The sequence below is a fragment of the Neopsephotus bourkii genome, unplaced genomic scaffold (genome assembly GCF_033783945.1).
Source record: "Neopsephotus bourkii isolate Nb327-2 ecotype Australia unplaced genomic scaffold, CSIRO-AGI_Nbou_v1 NB_107, whole genome shotgun sequence".
Classification (NCBI taxonomy): domain Eukaryota; kingdom Metazoa; phylum Chordata; class Aves; order Psittaciformes; family Psittacidae; genus Neopsephotus; species Neopsephotus bourkii.
This window is the reverse complement of record NW_026900624.1, coordinates 15585874-15610921: the sequence shown is the minus strand read 5'-3', so window position 1 is coordinate 15610921 and position 25048 is coordinate 15585874. Positions and strand designations below refer to the sequence as shown.

At 41.7% G+C, this 25048-nt stretch overlaps 1 protein-coding gene across 1 annotated transcript; it reads left to right on the top strand.

Annotated features, from left to right (window-relative positions):
- Positions 1-7491: 7491 nt before the first annotated feature.
- Positions 7492-23980, top strand: ADSL (adenylosuccinate lyase). The gene is made up of 13 exons (XM_061363348.1): positions 7492-7677; positions 10998-11201; positions 12341-12385; positions 13140-13219; positions 15535-15706; positions 16002-16048; positions 16458-16548; positions 17363-17432; positions 18447-18594; positions 20568-20658; positions 21222-21311; positions 23342-23518; positions 23838-23980. The coding sequence occupies exons 1-13, from the start codon at positions 7522-7524 to the stop codon at positions 23922-23924; spliced, it is 1458 nt and encodes a 485-aa protein (XP_061219332.1). The 5' UTR covers positions 7492-7521; the 3' UTR covers positions 23925-23980.
- The last annotated feature ends 1068 nt before the right edge of the window (positions 23981-25048 follow it).

The following is a 25048-nucleotide window of genomic DNA, read 5'->3' as shown; positions in this document are numbered from 1 at the left end:
TTCTCAAGTGGTTTGAAATGCTGGGTTTGTGGTGGATGGTTATTAGCATCTCAGGGTATGAGTCCTGACTGAGTAAAAGATAGTTTTTTTCTCTCTGAAGAGGTAAGGTTCACCTGGCAGAAGCAGCTTTCTTAATTGTAAATATGCATGCATGTATTTGTGGGCAGGAAAGTAATACAAAGAAAAACTAAGTTCAGATGAATTATAGAAAATAACAAAACAAAAAACCAAACAAATGCTGTTGAAGTGCAACTTTGGTCCTGAGTCTGAAACAACATATGCAGAATCTGTTGGTTTGTCTAAATCGATATTGCACAAAATTCCATTTCTGTTCTGTAGTTTTTTTGCTACTATTTTAGAGTTAGGAACTGATAGTCTTCTATCAGTTATTCCCACTGTGGTCAAAATACGAATGTCTAAAGCCCAAACTCTCTTCCGTTTTCTTCCCCTCCAGTAGTAGGCTTCCACCTGGCAGAAGGATGGCAACATTAATGGGAGGAAATAAGTAAAATTTCCCAGTGTAGACAAGAGCCGGTTTTACCCGTTGTCCTGAATTCACAACCAGACCTAAAACACAAATCACAAATTAGGCTGCAGCAGAACTGTTGGTTGGGCTAAATGACAGGGGCCTAACTGGAGATTTTTACTAGCCTTGCTAGTTCATGTCCCTCACAATGTTTTGCGGAAGTGTCCCATCACTGTAAATACCAGTGTTGCTGAATTTTACCAAAGTTCCCCTGCAGTAGGTAATATTAAGTAGGTCCATTTTTGTAATTACTCGTCAAGCAGAGCTTTGTCTACAGTAGAATTCAAGGGTCTGTCTACATTGCTGTTAAAACTAAGTCAGGGTCCTGTTTAAAATATAGCTCTCTATTTTGTGGTGTTACGTGAGACTTTGTGATGTAGTGACTATAGCTTCTAATCCTTATATGAAACGTGATTTAAGGTTTTGTCTGTGCTACAAAAAGCGCCACAGCTCCCAGTGGTTTGGAGCCTATTTTTAAAACTATTGTCAGGCCAAGACAGATGCAGCTTCATCTGTGTCATGCAGCAGACAACATCCGTTTGCATCCACAGGTTGTGCGTGTTGCTTTTCATCAAGCTATGCAGGAAAGTTGTTCTCTCAAAGTCTCCCAGACTCCTGTGCTGTATAAGCAAGCTTCTAGCTAATCAAGTGCCCTCTGCAAAGAGCTATTTTCGCTCAGTATGTGTGACAGTTGGGACTGGTGACATTTGGCAGTGTTAGGTCTCCTGTTAACGTTGTAGTGAGAAAGGGAGTTCCTTGACTTGACTCTGACAGCCTTTCTGTTAATGAATACAGAGCACTCCAGAGGAAAAGGAAAGAGGAAGAATTCATTGTGCCAGCCAGCATTAAGTATTCTTGCAGCAAACATTCTAGACTGGTGGGCAGAGGGGAAGAGACTGGAGAGGTTTGCATGGATGCGCAATACAAGGAGGCTCTTGGGTATTAGTGTGTTGTTGCACTCACAGAAATAATTTCCTCTTTCTTTTTTTTTTAATCTGTTCTTTTTTTTTTAGTGAGACATAATGGAAACTTCTGTTTCAGATGAAACACAACCATAAGTGAACATTGTCTTCATCATTTACTGTTGAGCAGTAAGAGCAGGTTGCACAGCTTGTTAGAATAGCTATTTTAGTGACATGGTTATGATATTATGTGCTTTCTTTCCCCTGCCTCTCCCTGCCAGATATGGCTTACCCTTTCTATATAAGGCGCTGTGTGGGTTTTTTTGTTTTGTTTTGGGAACGTGTGGAGAAGAAGCAAAATGAAGTGAAAATACAAGCCAAGGTAGAACAGCCTTACTTTAGGGGGTAGCCTTACAACAGAGCTTTATAGTGAGTGTGCTGTATTCCAAAATATGTAAGCCAAAAACAAAAAGAAAAAGCATTCATTTATGCAAAAAAAAATAATTTAAAAGAAGTGTTGGAAGACTTCTTTAATATTTACCTTCTAAAGGTAGAGTAAGGTCTCACCAAGTGATACGTTATTGTGATACTTCTTGCTGGGTCAGTAGGGATGGGTTGGGGTGTAAGCGCTTAACGTTTTCCTCCTATGTTTTTACAAGCAGTAAGTTAAATGTGGTATTTATGAATGTGCCTTTGTGAGTATAGTGACTGTCTAACTGAGGAGACCACTTGGGCTGGAGGGGAGACAATGGTCAATTTATTCTTTCAAGAGGTCAGATACTGAGATTGCAGCCCACTGGTCCCTTTTGACAAGCAGCATCTTTGGGCTGGTCTCTACACTGCACAATACGTATTCATATGTGGTAGAGATTGGGGTGGGTGGGGGTGCTAAGGGATGTCATGTGATGCACAGCAGCTGTTGATAGTTTTAGGCTAGTCTGCCATTGCAGGTTGAGTTTGTAAATGTATTGTGTGGCTTCTCTTTATGTTTGTGTGCATGAGTGTGCGTGTGGCTTTATTTTTTCTAAGCACTGGAGAATTGAAACACAGTGATGTTTGAGACAAATTTATACATGTAGAGAAGATGATGTTTTGTAGCTTCTGTTAAATAGTGGGTGCAGGCACACTTTTACCCTCTCTGTCCGTGTCCTGATAAGAAAAACAGGAAATTTTTTTTTCCAACCCTTCAACTTCCAGCACACTTAATGTTGCCATTTAAATGAACAGGGTATTACAGAAGAAGAAAAAAAAAAAAGGAAAAAAAAAAGAGTTTTTGAAATGGTGAGGTAGAAGTGTTTAAAAAAAGGTAAAAAATCTGAAGTAATTTTTTGTTTCTTCGAAGCTGTTTGTAGCTAAACATGGGAATCTGCAGTGTCTCCTTCCATTTGTTTTTTTTTTATTTTCCTAATAATTCACCTCTTCGTCCCACCCAAAACATGAGGTGTACAAGAACAAGAGCTGTTGCTGTAGCCCTTCATAATTCCCACCCTGAAAAGAAACTCCAGTGGGATCCCTCAGCTCTATTCAGGAAGACAAAGAGAGGAGAGACTCTGCAGTTTTCTTTGCTTCGCTCTCATTCCTCTCTAATGGCCTTGAAATGTATTATTATGCAAATGTGAATTTTGATACTGAACTTAAGAAGAGGTTGTTTGTTCTTTTTTCAAAAAAAAAAAAAAAAGGTCCCATATGTGGTCAGCATTGCTTCTTTATTTTGTAAGTGAATTGTAAACTATGCATTCTGCAAAGGGGGTGTAGGGGACAAAGATAGCTTTGCTAAACTGTTAGGAGTTTCTGTGTCCATGGTATATCTATTATAGTTTGGGGAAGTGGGGAGGTGATGCCTTTGAAACAAAAGAGAGTTGAAAAGAACCTCTCTTTTTCAGAAGTTGGCCAATAGGTAACTGGGCAGAGATTTGGAAAACTAATGTTGACTGCAAAACGGGATCAGCTCTGAACCTTACGCAGGGTTGTGAATTCTAGCCGTGCAGTGTTAACCCAGGGCCAATAGGGTGAATGGGACACCAGCTCTACCTGGGAAACTTGTCTACCACCTCCTGTGTTCTGGCCCTTGTCAAGCTCAGGAAGCATGGTGCCATTGGCACTGTCTTTTTGAATTTACTACTCATTTTCCATTACAGCAGTCCTTGTGCTCTTCCAGGAGAATTGAAATGCAGCAGGGCCTTGATGTCTACACTTTCTTCTCCCTAAAATTTTCTTTGCTGCTCTTTCTGGCACAGATCATACAGTAACAGCATAGCTGTGGACAAGATGACTTGGAGGACTGCATTTCTTCAACATAGCAGCTACCTGTGCTTTGTCATCTGTACTGCCAGTGACTTGGCATTAATGTTGGCAGTGTGTGAAGTTTTAGGGAAATTAGACTGATGAATAGACAAGGCCCTCTGTTTTAAAGAAATGATTCTTTTTTTACTATGAGGTGGTATCATAAAAGTCATAACAAGGGATTCACTTCCTCACATCTCCAGAATGCAGTCATAGTGAATTATGTGTGTTCCTTAAAGCTTGCCCAGCTTCCAGGAGCAGTCTCCTCAGAAAAATGTAGATGTCACTGCCCTCTTCGTCATCTTTATAGGGACCCTGTGACTTGACTTTTTCCTTTGTCCATGGTGTACCATGGTACTTGCATTACCCTTGGCATTATCTTAGATGTAATATCATAAACTGAGAGATTATCCTGCCTGTATTCAGTGTTTTCATGCAGCAGTTTTTTTGTTGATGTTCACAGTACTGTAATAATAGACTTGATGATCACTCTCGCATCTGTGCTTGCCTTGCAGATGTGATCTTATCAGGGTTCCACTCTGTCAGATTGCCTTTAAAATAAAAAAAAAGAAAAAAAAAATCTGAAGTTTAAACTCACAAAAATACCTCGTGGTACATTTTCCATTTCCCCTTCTGATGTAACCTTTTAGATCCGTTCTTCTAAACTCAGTAGGCTTTTATTACTATCTGTTATCTCCTTTCAAAAAAAAAGATGATTGAGCTAGTGGTTTTGAGCAGAGGACCAGAAGCCTGGAACTCCTGAATTTTAACATCAGCCCTTACTCTTCCCTTGCCTTGGGCAAGTCATTTAACTTATTGCCTTTGTTTTTTCATCTGTAGAGCGAGGGTGATAATAATACTTACCTACCTCACAGGGGTTTTGTGAGGATCAACTAGTAAGTGTTTGTGAAGTGCTTTAAAGGAAAGAAAAGCATGGTAGAAGTGTTAGGAGGTTTTTACAGCAAGATCGTTCATTTTTTTACATTGTTTGCTTGTGTGGAGGGAGATAACTTTTTTTAAATACATATATAATGATTAAAGCCATCCGACACTCAAGATCCTACATAATAGAAGCTGATAGAGATTCAGTTACTTGTATTCCTCCTCTGTCTTTATGCCAGTTTCCTTTTCCTGCTCTTCCTTACATAGTTATGCCAGTGTTGCTACAGGTCACATGTCTCAAGTTGTTTGATAAGCTTCAAACTTGACTGAAATATTTGGAGCTTGCTGCTTCTTTCATCAGATCACCAAATTGGAATCAGTTTGTGTATCTTCCCCTGCCTTCAAATAGCATTTTTGATAACGTCATACTTCAAGTGGACACATCTTTTCCTGCCATCAGGAAGGGGGGGAGATGGTGGTGGTGTGTCGTTCCAGAGAGGGGACTGTAATATGAAGAACCTTGCCAGTTTATGCTGCTGCTCCAGGGATGAAGGGCAGAGTAGCTTTCTGTTTCCTTCCCTGAAATAATTTCAGTGTGTTACCAGTCACACTTCAAATGCAGTGTCTCTTCTTGTCCACAATACACAGAAGCCATCACCTGCCAGGTAAAACGTAGGAACAGAGGGAATGATAGTACATGCTGCTTGTGTATATGCCTTACAGCTCTCCCAGAATGTCTCTGGGAGGGTGGTGGGGGAAGAGGTCTGCGTTGGGTAGATCCCACAGCTGTCAGGGAACCTCTGCTACTTTCTCCCCTCTCCAATCATGTGGTCGCTGTTTCTTCTTTCTTGGATGTGCGTCTCAGGGATGTGCATATGAGCCCATGCCTTTTGGAATTTGGCCTTTGAAAGATCAAGAATATGGTTTCTATACCTGAAACCCTCCTATCTGACACTCCCTGGTCCTCTTGGTTCTGCATTGCTCCCCATGGCCTTAGGAACATCTCTCCACTGTTGCCCTGTGCCACCCTCTCCATCTCTGCCATTACTCAAGGGGAAGCGAATACAGTGATTCTGCAGAGAAAGAAGCTGAAATGATGCATGTGCACCTGTGGGATTTACACACATACGTACCTTGGATTTCTGCCGCACCCTCAAACATGCAGAATATCTGATGCACGGTGCTTTTTTCTTTCTCATCTAGAAAGCAGAACAAACAGCAGTATGGCCCTGCTGATGGTAATTCCAAAATGTTTACTTTGAACTAAATGCTAAGTGTTTTCCCCAAAGAACCAAAAAACCCCACCTTCTAACAAAAGTAACCAAATGTCATCTTTCTGGAGGCGGGGAGGGGAAGGGGAGGAGGAAGAGCAGTGAGGGGGAGCATTCTGATCTATTTTAATCTCCACCAGTTGGATGGAGATGCGAAATGCTGCTTTGAGTTCCACAAACATAAGGGATTATGTTTACAAAGGTAAATGCCTTCTACCTGTTCAGGACTGGCTAATGGTGGGCATCTGATGTTTGGCGTGTTTCTCTTCATTGCCAACAAATAATGGGAGAAGGGTGGAAGATGAATGGAGAAATAGATTCATTTCATCTAGTCTTCTTGGTAAAACAATGCCGCCTTCCCCTCTCCTTACAAACTGGGGGGAGGAGGCTGCAGAGCAGAATATCAGTGATGTCCAGTATGGCTGGATTAGAAAAGGCAGCTTTTCTACTTTGCACATAAATAGGTAACAGGAAGGTACAGCTCAAGTCCTCTTGCCTGAAACACTGTCCCCCAGAAGCAGACATTGTAATAATAAAAGTAGTGGCTGTGTGTATATTGATGCTATTTGCAAGTTACCTATTAAGTGTTTTATTTTTTTTTCTTATACTTGAAACGGCTTCCTTCACTAAACTCTTCTGTAGCTCTGGTTTCTCCCCTCTTTCTTTGGTGTGCAGTAAAGAAAATTACAGGGCAAATGGGGAGAACATAGAGGAGATGACACAGTGTCTCGCATATCCAGGTTTCACCTTCATTTCCATCCCATACGCTTGTTTGAACTTCCTAAGGGGTTTTCCATGGACACAGAAACTCAGCACTTTTTAGAAGGTGCTCTTGTATGGCTGGCTGCCCTCCCCCTCCCCCCTTCTCCTCCTTTTCTATATTTTTATTTTACTTTTAGTATAGTGGTACTTAAAATCACTGGTTCACTTAAAAAAAAAGAAAAAAAAGAAAAAAAACAACAGTAAAATGTTTAAACTCTACTAATGTACAAATAAGCTGAAATGTTGCATTTTATGTGTATTTTTGCCATAGCAGGTACTGTATTTCTCATGCTGGATTTAGAGAAAAAAAAAAAAAGAAAAAAAGAAAAAGAAAAAAAAACCCAACAAACAAAAGGGTGATGTTTTATTGGAGTGTGACAAGAGTTATAAGGAATTAAGTCGTCGTCATTTCATTCATACTGAGAGATGGTGTAATACTTATATAAGTTTTCTGAAGGTGTTTTGTTTGTTTTTTTTTTTTTTGCTTTTAAACGGCTTTTTTCGTTGTTTTGTTTTTATTTTATGTTTAATTTCTTTTTTTTTTTTTTTGAAAGATATGATTGTATTATGTGCAACTCAGTTGCTTACATTATAACTACAAAATATTTTTGGGTTCCTGGAAAAAAAAAAAGAAAAAAAAAAAGAAAAAGACTAATAAATGTGTTTGGCTGCTAAGCATTTAATACCCGCGTTCGCTGCTCCTTTTTTACGCTGTGCCCCCGCCGCCATCTTTACTGCCATGGCCCCACGCGCGGCCTCCAGCCGTCAGGGGGCGCCTTGCGCGCTGTGGGCGGGCCCTCCTCACGACGCCGGGGCGGAGCCGCTGCCTGCCCTTATCCCGCGCTGCCGGCGGGGTTTCAGCCCCGTTCGCGGCCGTGGTCGCTCTACCGCCCTGATGGCGACCTGCGGTGCTGAGGAGGACGGGCTGGCGCGGTACCGCTCGCCCCTGGTGTCGCGCTACGCCAGCCCTGAGATGGGCTTCAACTTCAGCGAGAGAAAGAAGTTCGGCACCTGGCGGCGCCTCTGGCTGTACCTCGCCCAGGCCGAGAAGGTAACGGCGGGACGGGGGCACTCCCGTTAGCTGGCGGAGGATGAGGGCTGGCCCTAGGGGGAAAGCGGGGACTGCCATGGCGGAGCGTTTTCCCTTCAGGCTGCGGCAGGTGCGTGCTCCGGGTGTCCGAGGGGCCGGAACCGACGGGAACCGGCCGGCGTGTCTCCCCGGGAAATGGGAGCGAGCAGCGGCCCGGGTCTGCCCGGCGTGAGCGGGGGAACATTGCCCAGAGCAGCTTTCGGGCTCTGGCTGCCCTTGGGGGGCGAAGAAGGAGTCGGGGGGTGTGGGTGTGAGTGTATGCAAGCACAGTTTTACACAACCGTTTGTACGCAATCCTCCTGTCATCCACCTATCTGCAAATCACCTTTTCTTATCTCATGCCCTCCCCCTTGCACTTTTGCCTTTTTTTCTGTGAAATTGGTTTTATAAAAGCTTTGCTAAGCAGTTTTTGTGGGAGGTGTTCAGTGTTCTGAGAGAACACTGGTGACCTGCTGGAGCACTCGGCTGTTTGCTTTTCAGGAGGTGTGACTGGTGAGAGCTCTCTCGTGCAATCCCATTGCTGTCAGTCCGTGCCAACTGGACCACCCCATTCACCTGCCCTTGATTTCTGAGATAAGTTTACTTGTGGCTGAAGTGAGCAGAACAGCTACCCAGAAATACTTACGATGTTTCTGACAGGCCAAATGCCACAAAAGAACCTCTGAGAGCACAAAAAATTGATATCAATTCAGCTAGTAGGAAGCAGCAACTGAGAGTATGTCCATATGATTGTAAACTGTTAACAGAGTTAACGTTTTAAAAATGTAGTTTAAGATAAACTTTCTTGACTTTGGTACCAATGAGAGAGATGAGTACAGCCCTTCTAGCTGAGACAGTCAGTCTTCAAGATGCCCTAACTTGAGTCCTTGCGACTGAGAGGAAATCTCATATTAGGTTTCTGACAGTGAAAAAGCCGTAATACATCCCCCCACCCCCCAAAGAAAAGAAAAGAACAACACAAACCCACCCTTCTTTCTGGCACCTTTGGCTTTCAGACTCAATAGTTGCTTGTTTGTTTTGTACAGTCCTTCAGTTTCCATTTTGTCTGGAAGCAATCCAAGCAATAGGTATGGCTGTTAGTGTAAGGGCAGAGAAGCACCGTGCTGGAGAATGGACAAGTAGTGCACAGGGTTATTACTGTGTTTGTTCTTCAGTGACCATACCACTACAGTGGCCTTATCAATAGTATGCTGCAGCAAATCAGAATCATAGAATAGTTAGGGTTAGAAAGGACCTTAAGATCATCTAGTTCCAACCCTCCTGCCATGGGCAGGGACACCTCACACTGAAGCATGCCACCCAAGGCTTCGTCCAACCTGGGTGGTTGAACACTGCCAGGCTGAAGATGTATTTATACAGTTGTGTTAAATAGGAGTTGCCCTCTGAAATGCCACATGCTCAGTATTGTCACAGCTGAACTGCTGGAGTAAGATGTTGCAAATCTCAGCTAAGGTAGAAAGTGTCAGTACCAAGAATATATGCTTAAGAAGCTTTGCCTATTCAAAGCGTGATTACCTAAACACTGTCATATCAATTCTAGCAGATAATCGCCACTTTTTCTTCTGGTCAAGAGCAAATACTTTACACTTTGCCCAAGAAGAGAAAAGCAAGCTGCTGAGACTGCCAGTTTTCCAACTTCCAAGTCTTGAACTTGGGGTTCCCCTGTCTCTTGACCCTTGCTTTCCCTCGCATTCCCACCTTTGAGTTTTGTTCCCAGAAACCAGAGACAGGTCTTGCACCTTTTTGTAGTGGGAAGGCGATGACTATTTTTATCTGTCTCCTCATTCCGGATGAGTTTGTCTTCTGATGTCAGCTCTGGACTGCAGGAAGAAGAGTCAGTTACTCTGAACACCTGTCAGCTCTGTCAGTGACCAGTTAGTTACAGATATAAGCAGTTTCCTTAGTTTCATTATTGAAGGTACACAATATTTCTTTTTGGATGCATTAAAAGAAAATAAAAGTAATGAATGAACTCTGGACAGTGCTTACTCTTGTAGTATATCAGAATATTAGGAATATCTAACCATAGGTTTTCCAAAAGCTGCAGAAAAGTAGCAGGAGAGGGAATGTGCAGTTTAGTGATAAAGTTTTAGGTAAAGAAAAGGGCCAGGCAAATAGCTTCAATGATCACCCTACTTACAAGAGAAATTTTCAAGTAATCCACTTAGAATATGTGAAATAAGAACTGGAAAATTATTTCACTGGAAACTGGATCAGGCAGAAAACCTTTATGGTTGGTATTTTGTTCCTTTTGTTCCTGGTTGCGTATACACTTGCAGCATTACATTTTAAGTTGTATGAGTACTAATTATCTGATGAAGACCTTGAAGACACATCTGCTTCACATACTTTGTCTTCTCTAGTTGCAGATTCCACATCTGCAAACCATGTTGTCAGTTTGGTTCTAACCAGAACCAGCTTTTGAAATACTTTTTATCCTTGAAGCTTTCTGGCTAGTCAGTTCTAATTGCACAAGGCAATAGCATTTTAATTAAGGAAATAATGCCAAGTTCACTGTGGGACTTTTAAACTCTCTTTATCAGGAACAGACTTTTTTTTTTCTCAGCTTAACTAGCAAACGCAAGTGTAGAGATGTGCAAAAGTTATACCAGTGTGTAATCCAGTGCTTTGCTATCTTACTGTTTTAAGTCAGCTTGCTCAAAACGTTTAGCAGATAATTTTGAATGCGAATTAGGAGCATTTATCTGATCAAGTGACTGATCAAGATCAATGCTTCCAGATCAAGTGACTGATTCCCAGGCTTCCAGATTCAGTCTGAGGTGAAATACTTCAGGAATTTTGGGAAGGTACAAACATTTGTACCTTTCCATATGTTCTAATCCAGCTCTTCACAGTTCTGTACGTTTAGTTGTGGTCCAAAGAGTTCCTCCTGACACAAGCTATCTAGACACGTGGTAGCTGGATTACCCAAAGGGTAAATTTAATTAGAAGAAGTTAAAGCTATATTATTTTTATGTCACCTTTCCCCACGTGTCTAATTTTTGTAGTTGTCACAGGGATGGTACATGACTTAGGAAGGTATGAAGCCCAAGAGGACCATCTAAGTATGAGCACCATCCTATCCCATTGGAGAACCCTAGAATGAAAGCATTGAATGTTACATTGAATGTAAACCCTAGAATGTTACAGCTCGTGGTTATTCTAAATTGCCATGCTTCCCTGAGATGTCATACGGGAGCAAATTACCTAAACAGGTTCTGTCTCAATTTGGATTCTCTCTTAAAACCAGAAAGAAATAGAAAGCTCTTTTCGTCTTGCAGTCCCTTGGGCTTCCTATCACAGATGAGCAGATAAAGGAGATGGAAGCCAATCTGGACAACATTGACTTCAAGATGGCAGCAGAGGAAGAGAAGAAGTTGCGTCACGATGTGATGGCCCATGTTCACACCTTTGCCCACTGCTGTCCAAAAGCTGCAGCAATCATTCACCTTGGAGCAACTTCCTGTTATGTAGGGGATAATACGGTAATAAAATGCATTCTGTTTCCTGCCTGAAGAGCTGGGAAAAACAAAGCTACAGCTGCTTACTTGATAACTCTTTATAAACTTTTTGTTATGAAATAACATTAGATTTTTTCAGACGTTTTTATTAGGTTTACCTTTGAAGTAATTCCTCTTTATCCTAGCTACCCTAGAGAGGCAAATTTCTCTTACCTTCTTTCTTTTGTGATGAAGGAAAGTCTGTCTGGAAAATAACTGTTCCCTAAGCTCTGCTTGCATGTTAAATATTCAAGGAGATAAGAGATGGTGAGTTGCAAATGCATGCAGAAACGTGGAAAGTCAGTTACGCCAGCAGGACAAGAGTTCACTGACTTAGAAAGCAAGGCCACTTTTGATACACACAACTTGTGAGCTGCTTGGAACTACTGTATTAATTCAGGGTATTAAATAAAAATAAAGCTTTTCAAAGCTTTTCAATTATTAAATAAAAATAAAGCATCCAAGAGAATGGATGAGTGTGTTAAGTGAAAAAGGAAGTACCACTGCTCTATAGAACTGTAAAATGTTGATGAAAAATGTTGATGAAAAACCTAATTTAATGAAAACTAAATTTCTCAGTATTTATTTGCTATTCCCCTGTGTCCAAGTAATTGCAACTTCACAACTGCTTTTGTCCTACAAGAAGCTGCTGCGTGATTATTTTTGCCCTACTCCTTTGCAAGCCTGTTTGGCTTTTATGTAATGCCACCTACCTTGTGACACTTGCACCTAGCTGTACCTCAGTCTCTAAAGCAGGAGTAGAGATGACTGCTGCATGATCAGTCCACTTACTTTCCTGTTGTCTTTAGCCTATGGTGCCTGCTTTTTCCACTCAGGATGAATGATTTAGTCTGTCATTCCATGGGCATCCTGACCCCGTCAGTGGAAATGGGTTTTTTGCTGCCCAGTATGACTTTCTATGGTTAGTAAAGAAGGAGCAATGATGGAGCCACCATTTTTGTCATAAGCAAGTTCGCTTCAAGATTTGGTACAAGAAGGAAAACAGAGCCTTTATTTTAAGATGTTTGAGTGGGCAAAGTACATTTTAATTACGTGTCCTCTCTGAGATAAGTCATTTCATCTGGTCCTTCAGACAAGGCCTAAACTTCCTTTCTTTGCTTCAGGATCTGATTGTCCTCCGTGATGGGTTTGACCTGCTGCTACCCAAGGTGAGAAGGCAGTTGTGCAGTGTCTCAGAAATGGGCAGCACTGATGTCCGGTGAATAGACTGTGTTTAACTTTGATTTTCCTAAGCCTTGCTGGGAAGCTAGGAGGGAGCTTGTCTGTTTGGGATATTCTCAAGTGAACAGTTACCTGCCTTTCTTTCCTCAAGTTTTTCCTGAACATGTCCTTGCCCACCATGGGAATTATAAGCAGCTCCTTGTTTATCTGTGCTATGGGTACTAGTTTTAGAAAACAACTGCATTGCTTTCAGAGTCAGCTTAAGCATCCTCTTGACTATATTCCTAGGAGTGTGTCAGCATTCAAGAAGCTATTTAATATAGTTTTCTGAGGTCAAATATAGGGGGTGTGTAGTGTTGTCTATTACCTGAATGTCTTAGAACCCATTTTGCCCTGTGTCAATTATTCACAAAGCAGCTTTATTTCTGACCAATTCCAGGAGTACAGAAAGTACCCAGGGACAAACCAACTGCAGTATTAGGCTGGGCATAAGGACTAGACTAGTTTAAACTGCAGTCCAGCCATTTGTCTTGTCTCTTGAGTTTTGTAGCAAGCAAAAATTATGTGCATGCCCTGAAAAAATGAAACACATGATATTCAACAATTAGAGGAGTATACAAGGGCTGCACAGTTGTTTCCCTCCCCTTTCTCTCACAATACTGTTATGCTTAAGCATGCTAGCTTCTGCTGTGTGGTTTTTCTCTCATTCCACCTCTTATCTATCCTCTCTGCACCCATCAGCTTGCAAGGGTGATCAGCCGGCTGGCCGACTTTGCTGAGAAGTATGCTGACCTACCTACTTTGGGCTTCACTCACTACCAGTAAGTAGCCATCAGCCTTTGCTTTCATTTTGTTGACTGTGCTTTGCCGTACCTGATATGGCTTTCTTTCATCCTTTTTTTTCCTGTCTCTTACCACTGGCAGCTGGTACTGCTGGACATCATTAAGACATTGCTAGTGGTTCAGAAAAGAAGTATGCTCCTAACTCCAGACTTGTCTCAGAAATTGAACTATTGCTTTGATTAGCTGTCAGCAGTTGTCTTAACACAGCTTCATAAAGAATGACTTCCTTGCCAACACAGATGTTCTGCGCTGTTTCCGAAAGCACGGCTGGGAGTTGCAGTAAGCCTGTCTTCTAGTCACATTTTTTTCTATGTTTTTCTGTCAGTTAAGTTAGTTTTATCTGCAGCTTAGACAGGTTTGTTCCTGGCTACTTTTTACTACAGCTACTGTGTCTCTATAGCTGAAGCTTTCTTCTAAAGGGATGAAAATCCATCTGTTTTTGTACATCCCTGTATGGCTCCCTGGGAAGAATAAGGAAGAATTTCTTCTGCTTAACAGGATGTTTTCTGGTTTTTGGGAAACTGACATCTTGTGCAGCACTTCTAACATTGACTGCTTTTAGGATAGAATAGAATAGAACAAGAAATAAAAAAATAGACTAGACCAGACTGGAATGGAATAGACAGGATTAAGGCAGACTAGTGAGTCAAAGGACCATGAGATCTAGACTGGTCTGTTGTTGTGGTAGATTAATCTACTGCTTCATGAAGATAGTTTGCTGTCAGAGGCATTAAACTATACACCTTGAAGTAAACCTGGATCTTCTACCTTAGTGATATGGAACATGAGAGGCAGAGAAGTTAAGCACAGCTCATGTCAGACTGGCACTTCAGAATTTCTGCCAAAGGAAAGTGAGAGCTTTGATTCAGGTATCCAGTTAATTTTTTTGCTGTATATGCCATGTCAGCTCCATCAGCTCTAGTCCTAGGTCCCTCTTCATGTACAGCTTTTTGGAGGAGTGTTCTCTGGGCTGAGTTTTACCTTGGCTTTTGGAAAGAGAACAAAGGAGTATTCAAGAAGTGTATGCAAGGCAAAGTCATAAAAACTAAGGTGAAGGAGGCATTGATACCTCAGCCTTTTTTGTGTACTTTGTCATCAAAGTCTCTGCCCCGTTTATGAACAGGTCCATGTTTTCCCTGGCTTTCCTTTTTTCCTGCTTACGTATTTGGAAAGGCCTGTCTTGTTGCCTTTCACATCCCGCATCAAACAGATCCTGGTGGGCTTCGGCTTTTCTAGCCCCAGCCCTTTGGTGCTGAGCAGTTACTTTGTATTCTTCCTGGTCACTGGTCTGTGCTTCCACATCTTGTGTGCTTCCTTTTTATGCCTGAGCTTAATCAGGAGCACTTTGTTTATGTGCATATACTTTTTCTGAAATAGTGTGGAGCTTGTCTTTGGAGCCTATGTGGATAATTTGAAGTATTTCAACTTCTCAGTACTCCATCATCTCCCCATTTTTCTCCTCAAAGCATTTGCAAGGGTACATTGTGGTTGAAGCTTGCAGATACTTATTTCAAAGCGGAGATCTTGCCAGAAAATGTTAATTACTGTATGTTTGGCCAGACGCTGACGAATCCTGTTTTATAAATAAGAAGGAGCAGTCCCTTAAGAGGAATCGTTTAAAATCACAACGTGGACGCAGATGTTTCTGCACTGAGAAATTCACACGTGTGCTGTAAGTTAGCCTGGATACCCCCTGTGCGCTGGACAAACAGAACTGAGGGGGAGGAGAGGGGGATAGATGCAGCCATCCCGTTTCTCCCGTCCTGCTGGTTTCTCTCCGCACGGGCCGGCAGGGGGCGCCCTCCGCCAGCGGAGGCGCGGGAAGACGGACAGGTTCCCGGGAAGTATCGTAACACAGAATCAGACTGGTTTGGGTTGGAACGGACCTGAGGATCGTCCGGTTCCAGCCCCGTGCACTGGCGCAGGGTGCCCAAAGAAGCTTTGGCTGCCCCATCCCTTGCAGTGTTCAAGGCCAGGTTGGATGGGGCTTGGAGCAACCTGGTCTAGTGGAAGGTGTCCCTGGATATGGCAGGGGGATGGAACTGGATGAGCTTTAAGGTCCTTTCCAGCCCAAACCATTCTATGGTTCTGTGCTTTTAATTTCTCAAAAGAATGATCATATCTTCAGTACATTTGCTGGTATAAGCCACATCTTTCCAATTTCTGCTTAAAGGAGTCAGAGACACCAACCAACAAGGAGGTCTTAACGGCAGACTCAGAAGCAAACTGTGGTCCTTGTGGAGTTGCTGTGCAAATTATCAATGCATCATGTTCTGTTCTTGGTTGTTTTCAGGCCTGCGCAGCTCACCACTGTGGGGAAGCGCTGCTGCTTGTGGATTCAGGACTTGTGCATGGACCTGCGGAACCTGGAGCGGGCTCGGGATGACCTGCGCTTCCGGGGTGTCAAAGGCACCACCGGCACTCAAGCCAGCTTTTTGCAGCTCTTTGAAGGAGACCATAGTAAAGTAAGTCAGACAGCCCAGGGCATAGACTTGCAGATTTGGCAATTCTGTCCTCTGGAATGCTGTTCTCCTTGGCAGAACATGGAGATTCTGGCATCAAATTCACAAGAGCACTGTGATCCCTCTGGGGCCCACTGACAAGGCCCTGTGTGAAAGTGGGGAGGGGGGGCTTCCCAGCAGGTACAACTTCTGTTGACAGTAAACTGGGAAAAGCAGAAGATCCTTTTGGCTGTTGGTGACCTTCCTGAGTTGTTGCATTCTGAGCTCTGTTTGTTTTGGTTTTTTCCTTCACCCTGAGGTTGAAGAGCTGGACAGATTAGTGACTGCAAAGGCAGGATTTAAACGGTATGTAACAAGCATACTTAGTCACCTATATCTGGTGTTAGCAAATCGTGACTCCTACTGTCTCTGTTGGCCTATTTTCCCCTTGCTGCCAAGCTGACATCTGTGCAGCTGTTGTCTTACCTCCCCTTGCCATCTTCCATTCCCAGTTGCAGCTTCCTGCAGGAAATTTCACGTTCTAAACAGGCTGCTTCTACTTGTCTCCCTGTCAAAGCATGGCTGTCAGTTCTTCCTCTGTTTTTCTCTCTGCCATCTGCATACTGCCCCAAGAAACTGACAGCCCGAATCCAAAGTAGTTCTCGTCAAGGCAGAATGACAGCCCTCCACTTTAAGAACCTTGTCACTCCTTGTTCAGAGTCTTGCACTACCATTGTATCTGTCTGGAGAACTCGCTTTCTGTGCTTATTTCTAGGGCCTATATGGTCACAGGGCAGACCTATAGTCGCAAGGTGGATATTGAAGTCCTGTCTGTGCTGGCTAGTCTGGGGGCATCTATACACAAGGTGAGCACCCTCTTTGTATACACTGGGAAGAGGGAAAAACATTTTAGATTGTGAAGAGAAGGTGCTTATAGTGCAGGATGCTCTTCTCAAGAAATATTAATTGTTATTCCTTGTTTAGCTGTTCTCTTTGTGATCATGCGAATTCACCGCTGGGTACATATCTAGTAATCATACCTCAAAGATCTTAACACCAGTGGCAAAGAAAGCAAGTTTACTGAGGATTCTAAAATGGGTTTACAAATCCCACACCAGATGTTAACCTAATCTATGCTAAATTGATCCAATTAAACTAAATGTCTTTCCTAGTGGTGTACAGAGTTTTTATATTTCACCATTTGTTCCTAGTTAATTGCTTCTGTGATAATGGTGTTATTCTGTCCTTGTGGATGCTTTTCATTGATTTATCTCTGTTCCCCCCCTCATTCTCTTGGGCTGTGGTATTCTTTTGTTTTATTTTTGTAGGCTGGCTTGCTCAGTGAACACACATTATCTGTGTTTGCAAATCACTGTGTAATTTTGTTATGCATTTTCAGTGTTCCCTCCTGGTCTGTCTTCCATTCCCTGCAAATATTTGTCCTTCTTGGAGTCCCGTTATATTCTCATGCATTCTTCCTCATGTTTTGTTGACTGGGATTTTTAGGCCAGGAAGTATGATTGCACTGTCAGTCTTCTGGTCAAATTTTTCAGTGCCTCCCAGTTTACTTCTCAGACACAAATGAAAACATTTCTCCAAGAACACTAACAGAAGTATATGCATACTGGTGTGTGCTAGTTTGGTTCTGTTTGTTAATTTCTGGGGTTTTCTTTTTTCTAGATCTGTACTGACATTCGTCTTTTGGCCAACCTGAAGGAGATAGAGGAACCTTTTGAGAAAGACCAGATTGGTAAGAGATGGAAGGCATTTCTTAGACCAGTGCATGTATTTTTCCATTTGTGTTGCTGCAGCCTTTTAATGATACCTAGAAATGTCACTGGCAGTGGTTGCTTTAAATTAACTGGGGTTTGACATTATTAGTATTTTAAGTGCCTTTTAAAGAAAAAGAAGGAAAAAACAGCAAAGAAAAAATGGGAACTCTACCCAAAAGTTTTTGGATAGTAAGGAATTAAAATCAGATTTGTATTCATGCACTTCCTGAGTCTGGGGAGAGAGCAGAAGCAGTCATGCATGCCCCATTCCCCACAGAGGAAGACTTGGGTCTGAGGAGTACTTAGTGTTTTCCATTCCTCTTGAAGCTGACTGGAGCTGTAGGTTTTCAGATTGACTCAGCATTTTGGTCTTTATGAACAGGCAAGTTTGGAACAATGAAATTAGGCTGGACCCTTGCCAGAAAAATACCTGTGATGGGTTTCTGACATTAATAGGAGGAAGAGATTTGACTTTTGGCTGGAAAAAAGTTCAGGTCCCTTAAATAGTTGCATAGGATTGAATCAGCAAATGAAGCGTTAGTCACTGAACCATTCTACATTCTGTGGATGGTTTTGGTATCCGTTCACCAGTGCAACAGGCAGAGTGTAAGTATCTGACTTTGAAGAACAATATTATTAAGCAGATGAGGTCTTCAACATTGCCATGGGTAGCCTAGAGAGATGATGCTAAGTAATGCATTACAAGTTAAGGCCATTTGTTCTTTTTGTGAGGTGGTACTTCTGTCTTGCAGAACTGCAAAATGTCTTCTCGTTTTTTTCTCTCCACATTTGGGTGTTTCTAAAGTGAAGGGGAGAAACATGGTGGTGTACTTTTCTTTATTCCATCTTGTCCTTACGAAATCATATTTTGAGGCGTTAGTGAAAACATGATTCCTGACACGTTTTTCTTTTCCGAGGGAGGACCTTCATCTCTTCAGTCTGAGCGTACTACTTCTGTCACCCTGCGCCCATCGTTCTTTCTCCTTTCACAGGTTCAAGTGCTATGCCTTACAAGAGGAACCCAATGCGTTCAGAACGCTGCTGCAGCCTGGCTCGACACCTGATGACTCTGGTGCTGGATCCCCTCCAAACAGCCTCTGTGCAGTGGTTTGAGCGAACGCTGGATGACAGTGCCAACAGGTTTGTTTAGATCATGCAGTGCTGCAATTTCTGCAGGTCTTGGGCAGGAAGCCCTTTGATGTATTTAAAAAATACTATTTTTGAACTAAAACTACAAGTTAGATGAAAAGGAGTCTCAATAGACTCTAGAGACTACAAACTTTTTTCCTATAGAAGATCAGATTAAAGCTGTTGGGGTTTTTTCTTATCATGATCTTCTGCAGAGTAAATCAGTAGAGAGAGGAAGGGACGCAGAATCCATGCTTAATAAAAAACAAAAGTGGCATAGTATAACAGTATTCACATTTCTCAAATTTTCCGCCCTGCTTTGAATGTGAGTTTTGACCCTGCTCTTCTTCACTTCTTAAAGAACAATCCAACATTTGATTAGTAAACCCTTAACCCTCCAAATACTCTAAAGAAACTTATTCCAATCTCTTTGTAAAGTGTTATCCTTTACAAGGAATAAAGAACAGTGAGTAAACAAGTTCAGATCCTAAAGAAAGAGCACAGACAATATTTTTAAGTAACGTTTCAGGAAAATCTGTGCAGATCTTACAGATATTGCTCAGCAAACATTGCTTTCTGACTCTTCATTATGACTATTTTGAGAGGAGCAAAAGTTATCTGTAAGTATTGTCAAGTAAATTACAGCAAGTAAATTCAATGCTTCCACTTTCTGGTTAGTACTAAATTTGCGTAAAGCTCATATTTACATTTGAAATGTTTTAGTTTCAGAATAGTCTTTTGTTGCAGAATTTGATCTCCTAGAATCTTAGAAGTCTTTAGATTCCTAAGGTATGGGGCTTTTGGAAGAATGAGCAACAGTTTTGGCTATAAACCAGTGTTAAGATTGTTGATGAGAATGGTATTTTAAAAATGTCTCAACAAACATAATGTCTGCCTAAAATGTCATGAAAATATAGAAGATCTTTTTCCAAAAGGACTTTACTCCACAGTTGCTAATACTGTTAAGAAAAGAGCTGCACAGGCAGCAACAAACAATTTAAGAAATTTGATACTGGTTGGTATGGTGTGTTTATTTCCCATTCACTACAAAGTCTTGAGAGGTGTTGTGGGATGCTTCAGATTTTACTTTCATCTCATCTAATAGAAAGGGTCATTTGTCCACTTCATAATCCAATTAAAAAATCCTGTGCCTTGGATTTTTCTTGTTAAAGCTACAGTGTTCTGAAAGGAGAAGATGCAGTCAACCTACAAAACAGCAAAATCTTTTTTAAGACAGTGAGATAGAAGTGGGGCCTTAAATGTAACACAAGGTTCAAGTACTAGTATATTTTAAAAGATGACAGTTTAGAATGGGCTATCACTGGTGAATGGCACTGTTATCGCAGATGGATCATGCTTTCATTGCTACGCTGTGATGTAGAGCCTTTTGCCTGATACAGCTCAGTCCCCACTACTCCTCTCCTTTCCTTCCTTTTCTTTTTGTCAGGAGCCTCCTCTATGACCAGGAGCTGGTCTGTTGGAGAAAGCCCCCACTAAATGCATGGATTACTATGAAAGTTCCCCACTGAGCACAGCCAGGCACAGCATGAGTGTGCAGCAGTCTTACTCCTGGAGGGAGGGGTAGAACACAGGAAGATACTCACAAGTGTGCTAGCTCTCTAACTTGCTTCCCTGTTTCCTAGCTGTGTAATCACTGAATTATCATGGAGCTTTGTATGTGTGCCTTCACCCTTTCTCTTCCTCTCTCTCCCTCTACTGACAATAACAACAACAATAGTAATAATACAAACCAAATCCCCGTCCTTTCTCCCCAGCTTGAGAGCTACTGCTATAAGATGTTCTTTAGCTTTCCTTGTTGTGACACTTAAGCACCAAGCAGCACCCATAAGGAGAACAGTTCCAGCTTTAAGGCCACAGTAGTGCTATTTAGAGAATTATTTACAGAAACTAAAGAGCTGGATCTGAGGTAGACTGGAACATGGCCTTTCTTGCTAACTGGGGCCCTGGGTATGTGTGTTTCATAGGCGCGTGTGTCTGGCTGAGGCTTTCCTCACAGCTGACATCATTCTGAGTACACTGCAGAATATCTCCGAGGGACTTGTGGTATATCCAAAGGTAAAGGAGGAGATAATGTGTGCAGTGCTGCTGCCTGGTTAAGGCTGCAACTATGCCGAAGTGTATAAAAATCATTCCACTCAAAAGATTCCATTTTTATCTGTTAGTCCAAATAGTTTCTGAATTTTGCTCTCTATTCTTGCTATATTCTTGCTGTTTGCAGGGCAGACGTGCAAAGGGTACTTGCTGAAGCCAAAAGATAGTAAATTCAAAACTTCTCACAGAGGATATTTTTTCCCTAAGCTAAAACAGATCTGTAGAACTCACCATCAAAAGACAGATCTCGTACAGTCCTGTCGCTTACCTACAGGATAAAAAAACAACCTACAACATGAACAACTGTACATCTTTTCCATAGTAATGTCCCTTGCAAGATAGAGCTTCTAAGTATTATCAGCTTCAATACCTGGAATTCCACAGCTAAGTTCACAAAGAGAAATTATCTTTGCATCATTGTCCAGTCCTGGAGATTGAGAGGGAGAGGAAACTTTGCCAGGAGTCCCAGTCTACAGGATTTCTATAATGCTGTTTCTTATTTCTGTTTTGTTTTTGTTTTGTTCAAGGTGATTGAGAGGAGGATCCGTCAGGAGCTGCCGTTTATGGCCACAGAGAATATAATCATGGCGATGGTGAAAGCTGGGGGCAATCGCCAGGTACAAGCAGTCCAAAATACCTTTGTTCACTGCCTGGCATTTGAGTCCTGAGAAACCAAAGTATCTGGGTTCTTGCCCTGACTGTCTCACCTTTCTTTGTTCTCCACCTACTCCCAGAGAGTTATTTAATATCACACTGGTGCTGCAAAGCCACCAGGAGAGCAATTGTGGAGATCCATGTTTTCTGTTAGGAACACCGTGTGTTTGAGCTAATCTGGCTGGCTGTGCTGGGGAAGAAAGAGACCTATTTTTATACTAGATACTAGTAGACATTTTCCTTTTGTAAATGTTTGAAGGAACTTGGAACACAGGCCAGGCTTCTTTAAATGGAGTATGTTGGCAGTTGGCTACCTTATAAATTAAAAGAACGAATCAGTGATGTTAATGAAAAATCAAGTAAGACCATTCCAAACCATTCACTCACATGACACTCCTCCCTAATTCAGTATAGTGCTTTTTATTATTAACTTTGTTTATGGTCCTTCGTTCACTTTTCTGTGTTCAAGCAAATTGAAATTAAATATTTTCCTTGGTAAATAAATCCAGGCACAACTAGATTATATTTCCATATCATTTAATTTCATAATTCAAGTTAAAACTGATAATCAAATCTACAACTTAATAAAACAGCTTATTTTCACTTACCTTAAGATAGTAATTTTTCCATTAATGATTATTTCCACTTAAGGGACAGAGGTTAAACTTGCAATATAGCAATAGTGGCAGTGTTTGCTAGAAGCTTTGCATAGAATATGTGGTTCTAGTTCTCTGAAACACTTGTGGCAACTCACCCGTGATGTCAGTCAGGAAACTTATTTGTTGTTTGTTTTTCCCGTGTCTCCCATGTTTGTCACTGGGTCAGTCAGTAAGCTTCCTAACTAAACATATTAAGGGGTTACACCATGTGGATAAGTTTCATTATCTTTTCAGCTGGTTCCCTTTCTAAATTATCCCATAGTTACTTGAACAGTCTTCTCTCTTTTGATTAGACTGAAGAGTGAATTTCATTTGTGTTTATTATTGGCCTACCTTTCTTGTGCTATTTAATTACAAATCTATAGAGTTTAGTACATTTATAAGAGTTGTTCATATTCACATTCGTATGTTCCATTTTTATGTGCTGAGAACTGTGGAACAGGACATTTTCTGTGTTTTCCGACCTCATAGCACAGAAGCTCACTTCCTTTCCCTACTAGTGAACAGCACCCTTCCCTAAACATTCAGAAGACAGATCTGTTCACGTGACACAGGTCAGTGCTGGAGCAAGACAGCATTTGGAAACAGGAAAAAGGATTATTTTCCTCTTAACTGAAGATAGGTCAAGGATAATACGTAAGAGGAGAAAATTCATACATGGCTGTAAATGCAACCACGACTGTATTTTAGGGCCATCATGGAGCATCTGATTTTGCAGTTTGGTTCCCTTGTTTTTACAGATTGATTCCACAGGAAGTCAAGGGATTAGAAAGTCTTTCAGAACAGTTATTGTAAGGGTTTTGCCAGTCTTAGTGCCATATAAGAGTTCTTTGGGAGAGAATGTCTTACAGCCTTCAGGTCTGTGAGGTGGGATTCTTTTCCATCAGCCTGTCCTTATGTAAACCATGGTTTTCATAACTCTCACTGCTTGTTAATTTGGACACGTTCTTTTCTCTTTTCCAAATCTGTAGATGTTTTACATTGTTTACAACTGAAAAAACTCAACAAACCTATAGTTACACTTATGAATATTTGTGAAATGTGAAGAAGTGTAAAGGATTCCAGTGGCATAATTTTGTGGCATAATTGAACATGGAACATATGTGACATTCAAACTGGTTTAGTCTCACAAAGCAGATGTGGAAGAATAAAGAAAATCTAGTTTTAATACAGTGGTCTGTGAGACACTGCAGTCCAAGCTGTGTCTCATTTATGTGCTGTCCAGTGCAGCACCCATTGATGTTTCTCCCTCCCGCAAAAGGGATGAACGTGTGCTGTCAGTAGCAATGGAATGACCTTTTTCTTTCCCCCTCCTCTTCTCCCTGCTCCTACAGGATTGCCACGAGAAGATTCGTGTTCTCTCCCAGCAAGCAGCTGCTGTTGTGAAACAGGAGGGGGGTGATAATGACTTCATTGACCGTGTCCGTGCGGATTCTTACTTCAGCCCTATCCATAAACAACTTGAAAGCTTGTTGGATCCCTCCTCTTTCACTGGACGTGCTCCTCAACAGGTAAATAGTGGAAAGAAGCTATAGGTCCTGCTGGTTGTAATACAGCAACATGTTGTTTAATGCCATGTCCTGTTTTATGGCAGAGAATGTGCATATTATGCACCTCTGCATACTACTAAGGCAGACACATTTCTCTCTTTTATTTTCCTTGGCTTTCTTGACTTTCTTCCCTGTGGGCTTCACAGTTTTGACCCTGGACATATCAGACTGCTAGGTGGCTTTGTGAAAGAGACCCTAGTGAGAAAAACAGGCCTGAATGAGGAGGAGAAGGCAGGCCACTTGTTTTGCTCATTTTCTTTTCACTGTCTTTCTTGAACAGGTGGCAAAGTTCCTGAAGGAGGAGGTTCGACCAGCGCTGATCCCCTATCAAAGCAAAATGGGTGGGAAAATTGAGCTGGCACTTTAGATATATTCTGCAAAGGTGTGTGGATACAGAAAGATAATAAAAGCCTTATTGAACCAGGTCTATTTACTGTGTCATGTAATTTTGGTTCTCTACAGTACATTTAACCCCCAGAGCTTACAGCCACTTTAATTCTAGATGGGCTTTTCATTCTTTGCCTGCAGTTTAATCAAGCCTCCATCTATTGTGTGCTGAGTTACTGAGAAACGCTCGACTGTGACAAGGTAACTTTATCACAGTCCCTTTCAATGGCCCCTTACAGAGCACTGACAGCTGTTTAAAAAGCAATGCCAGGTGCTGCATGAAATTCATGTGTAAATGACTTGTTGAAGAGCAGGGGTAAGGGGAACAGAGCCCACTCCCATTTCCATCTTATGTATCTGCTCTGAAACTTCCTCCCCAGGTGTCTCAAAAGACAATAAAAGGTTGCCCTGGCTTTCAGGGTTCTGTGATTTGGGGAGCAAATAGGAAAAAACCACCTAGGAATAGAAAAAACCACCTAGGCCATGGAACTTAGTTTATCAAACTTATGGTCATTCAGTACACCCTTTGTGGTTTGATACTGTACCTGTGCCTCTGTAGCTTCTGAACATCATATTTACAGGTATAGGTGAGGAAACAGCTATTGTGATTTACTTTTCCAGGTCTTTGGCTGTAGGTGCTTGACACTGAATGGCAGGTGGACCCTGGCATGTCAAAGTCATTCCTACTCTAAGAGAGTTTTGTCTGATTAAAAGAAAAAAATAATACTGTTGGAATTCATTGGATGCCAGAGAAATTCAAGAGCTTTGGCCTTATTGACCGTGATGTCCTCTCATCTAGATTGCTCTGGCTTTACTTCACCTCTTGGCTATAGCATTCCAAATGTTTCACACATTTGTGAGGTTTATGGTGTTTAAAACATTTTGCCTGTTCATGCTATTAACATTTAATTAGCCATCTGTTTGGAAAGGGTAACTCTTAATTGAACATTGGCAATTTTCAAACTATTACTCAAACGGGTAGCCAAGAAAGAAAACAGATAGATGTGGATACTCCTCCTTTTTTGGTCCTCTTTCCTCAGTCTTGGTGGGATTAAAAAACCACAAACAAACAAACACAAAAACAACCCTGTGCAGAGAAGAGGA

Bases quoted from the DNA above. Each gene is read 5' to 3' on its own strand.
- ADSL (XM_061363348.1), top strand. From the start codon at position 7,522: ATGGCGACCTGCGGTGCTGAGGAGGACGGGCTGGCGCGGTACCGCTCG. The intron at 7,678-10,997 runs GTAACGGCGGGA...TTCGTCTTGCAG, and splicing joins ACCTCGCCCAGGCCGAGAAG to TCCCTTGGGCTTCCTATCAC. The intron at 13,220-15,534 runs GTAAGTAGCCAT...GGTTGTTTTCAG, and splicing joins TTGGGCTTCACTCACTACCA to GCCTGCGCAGCTCACCACTG.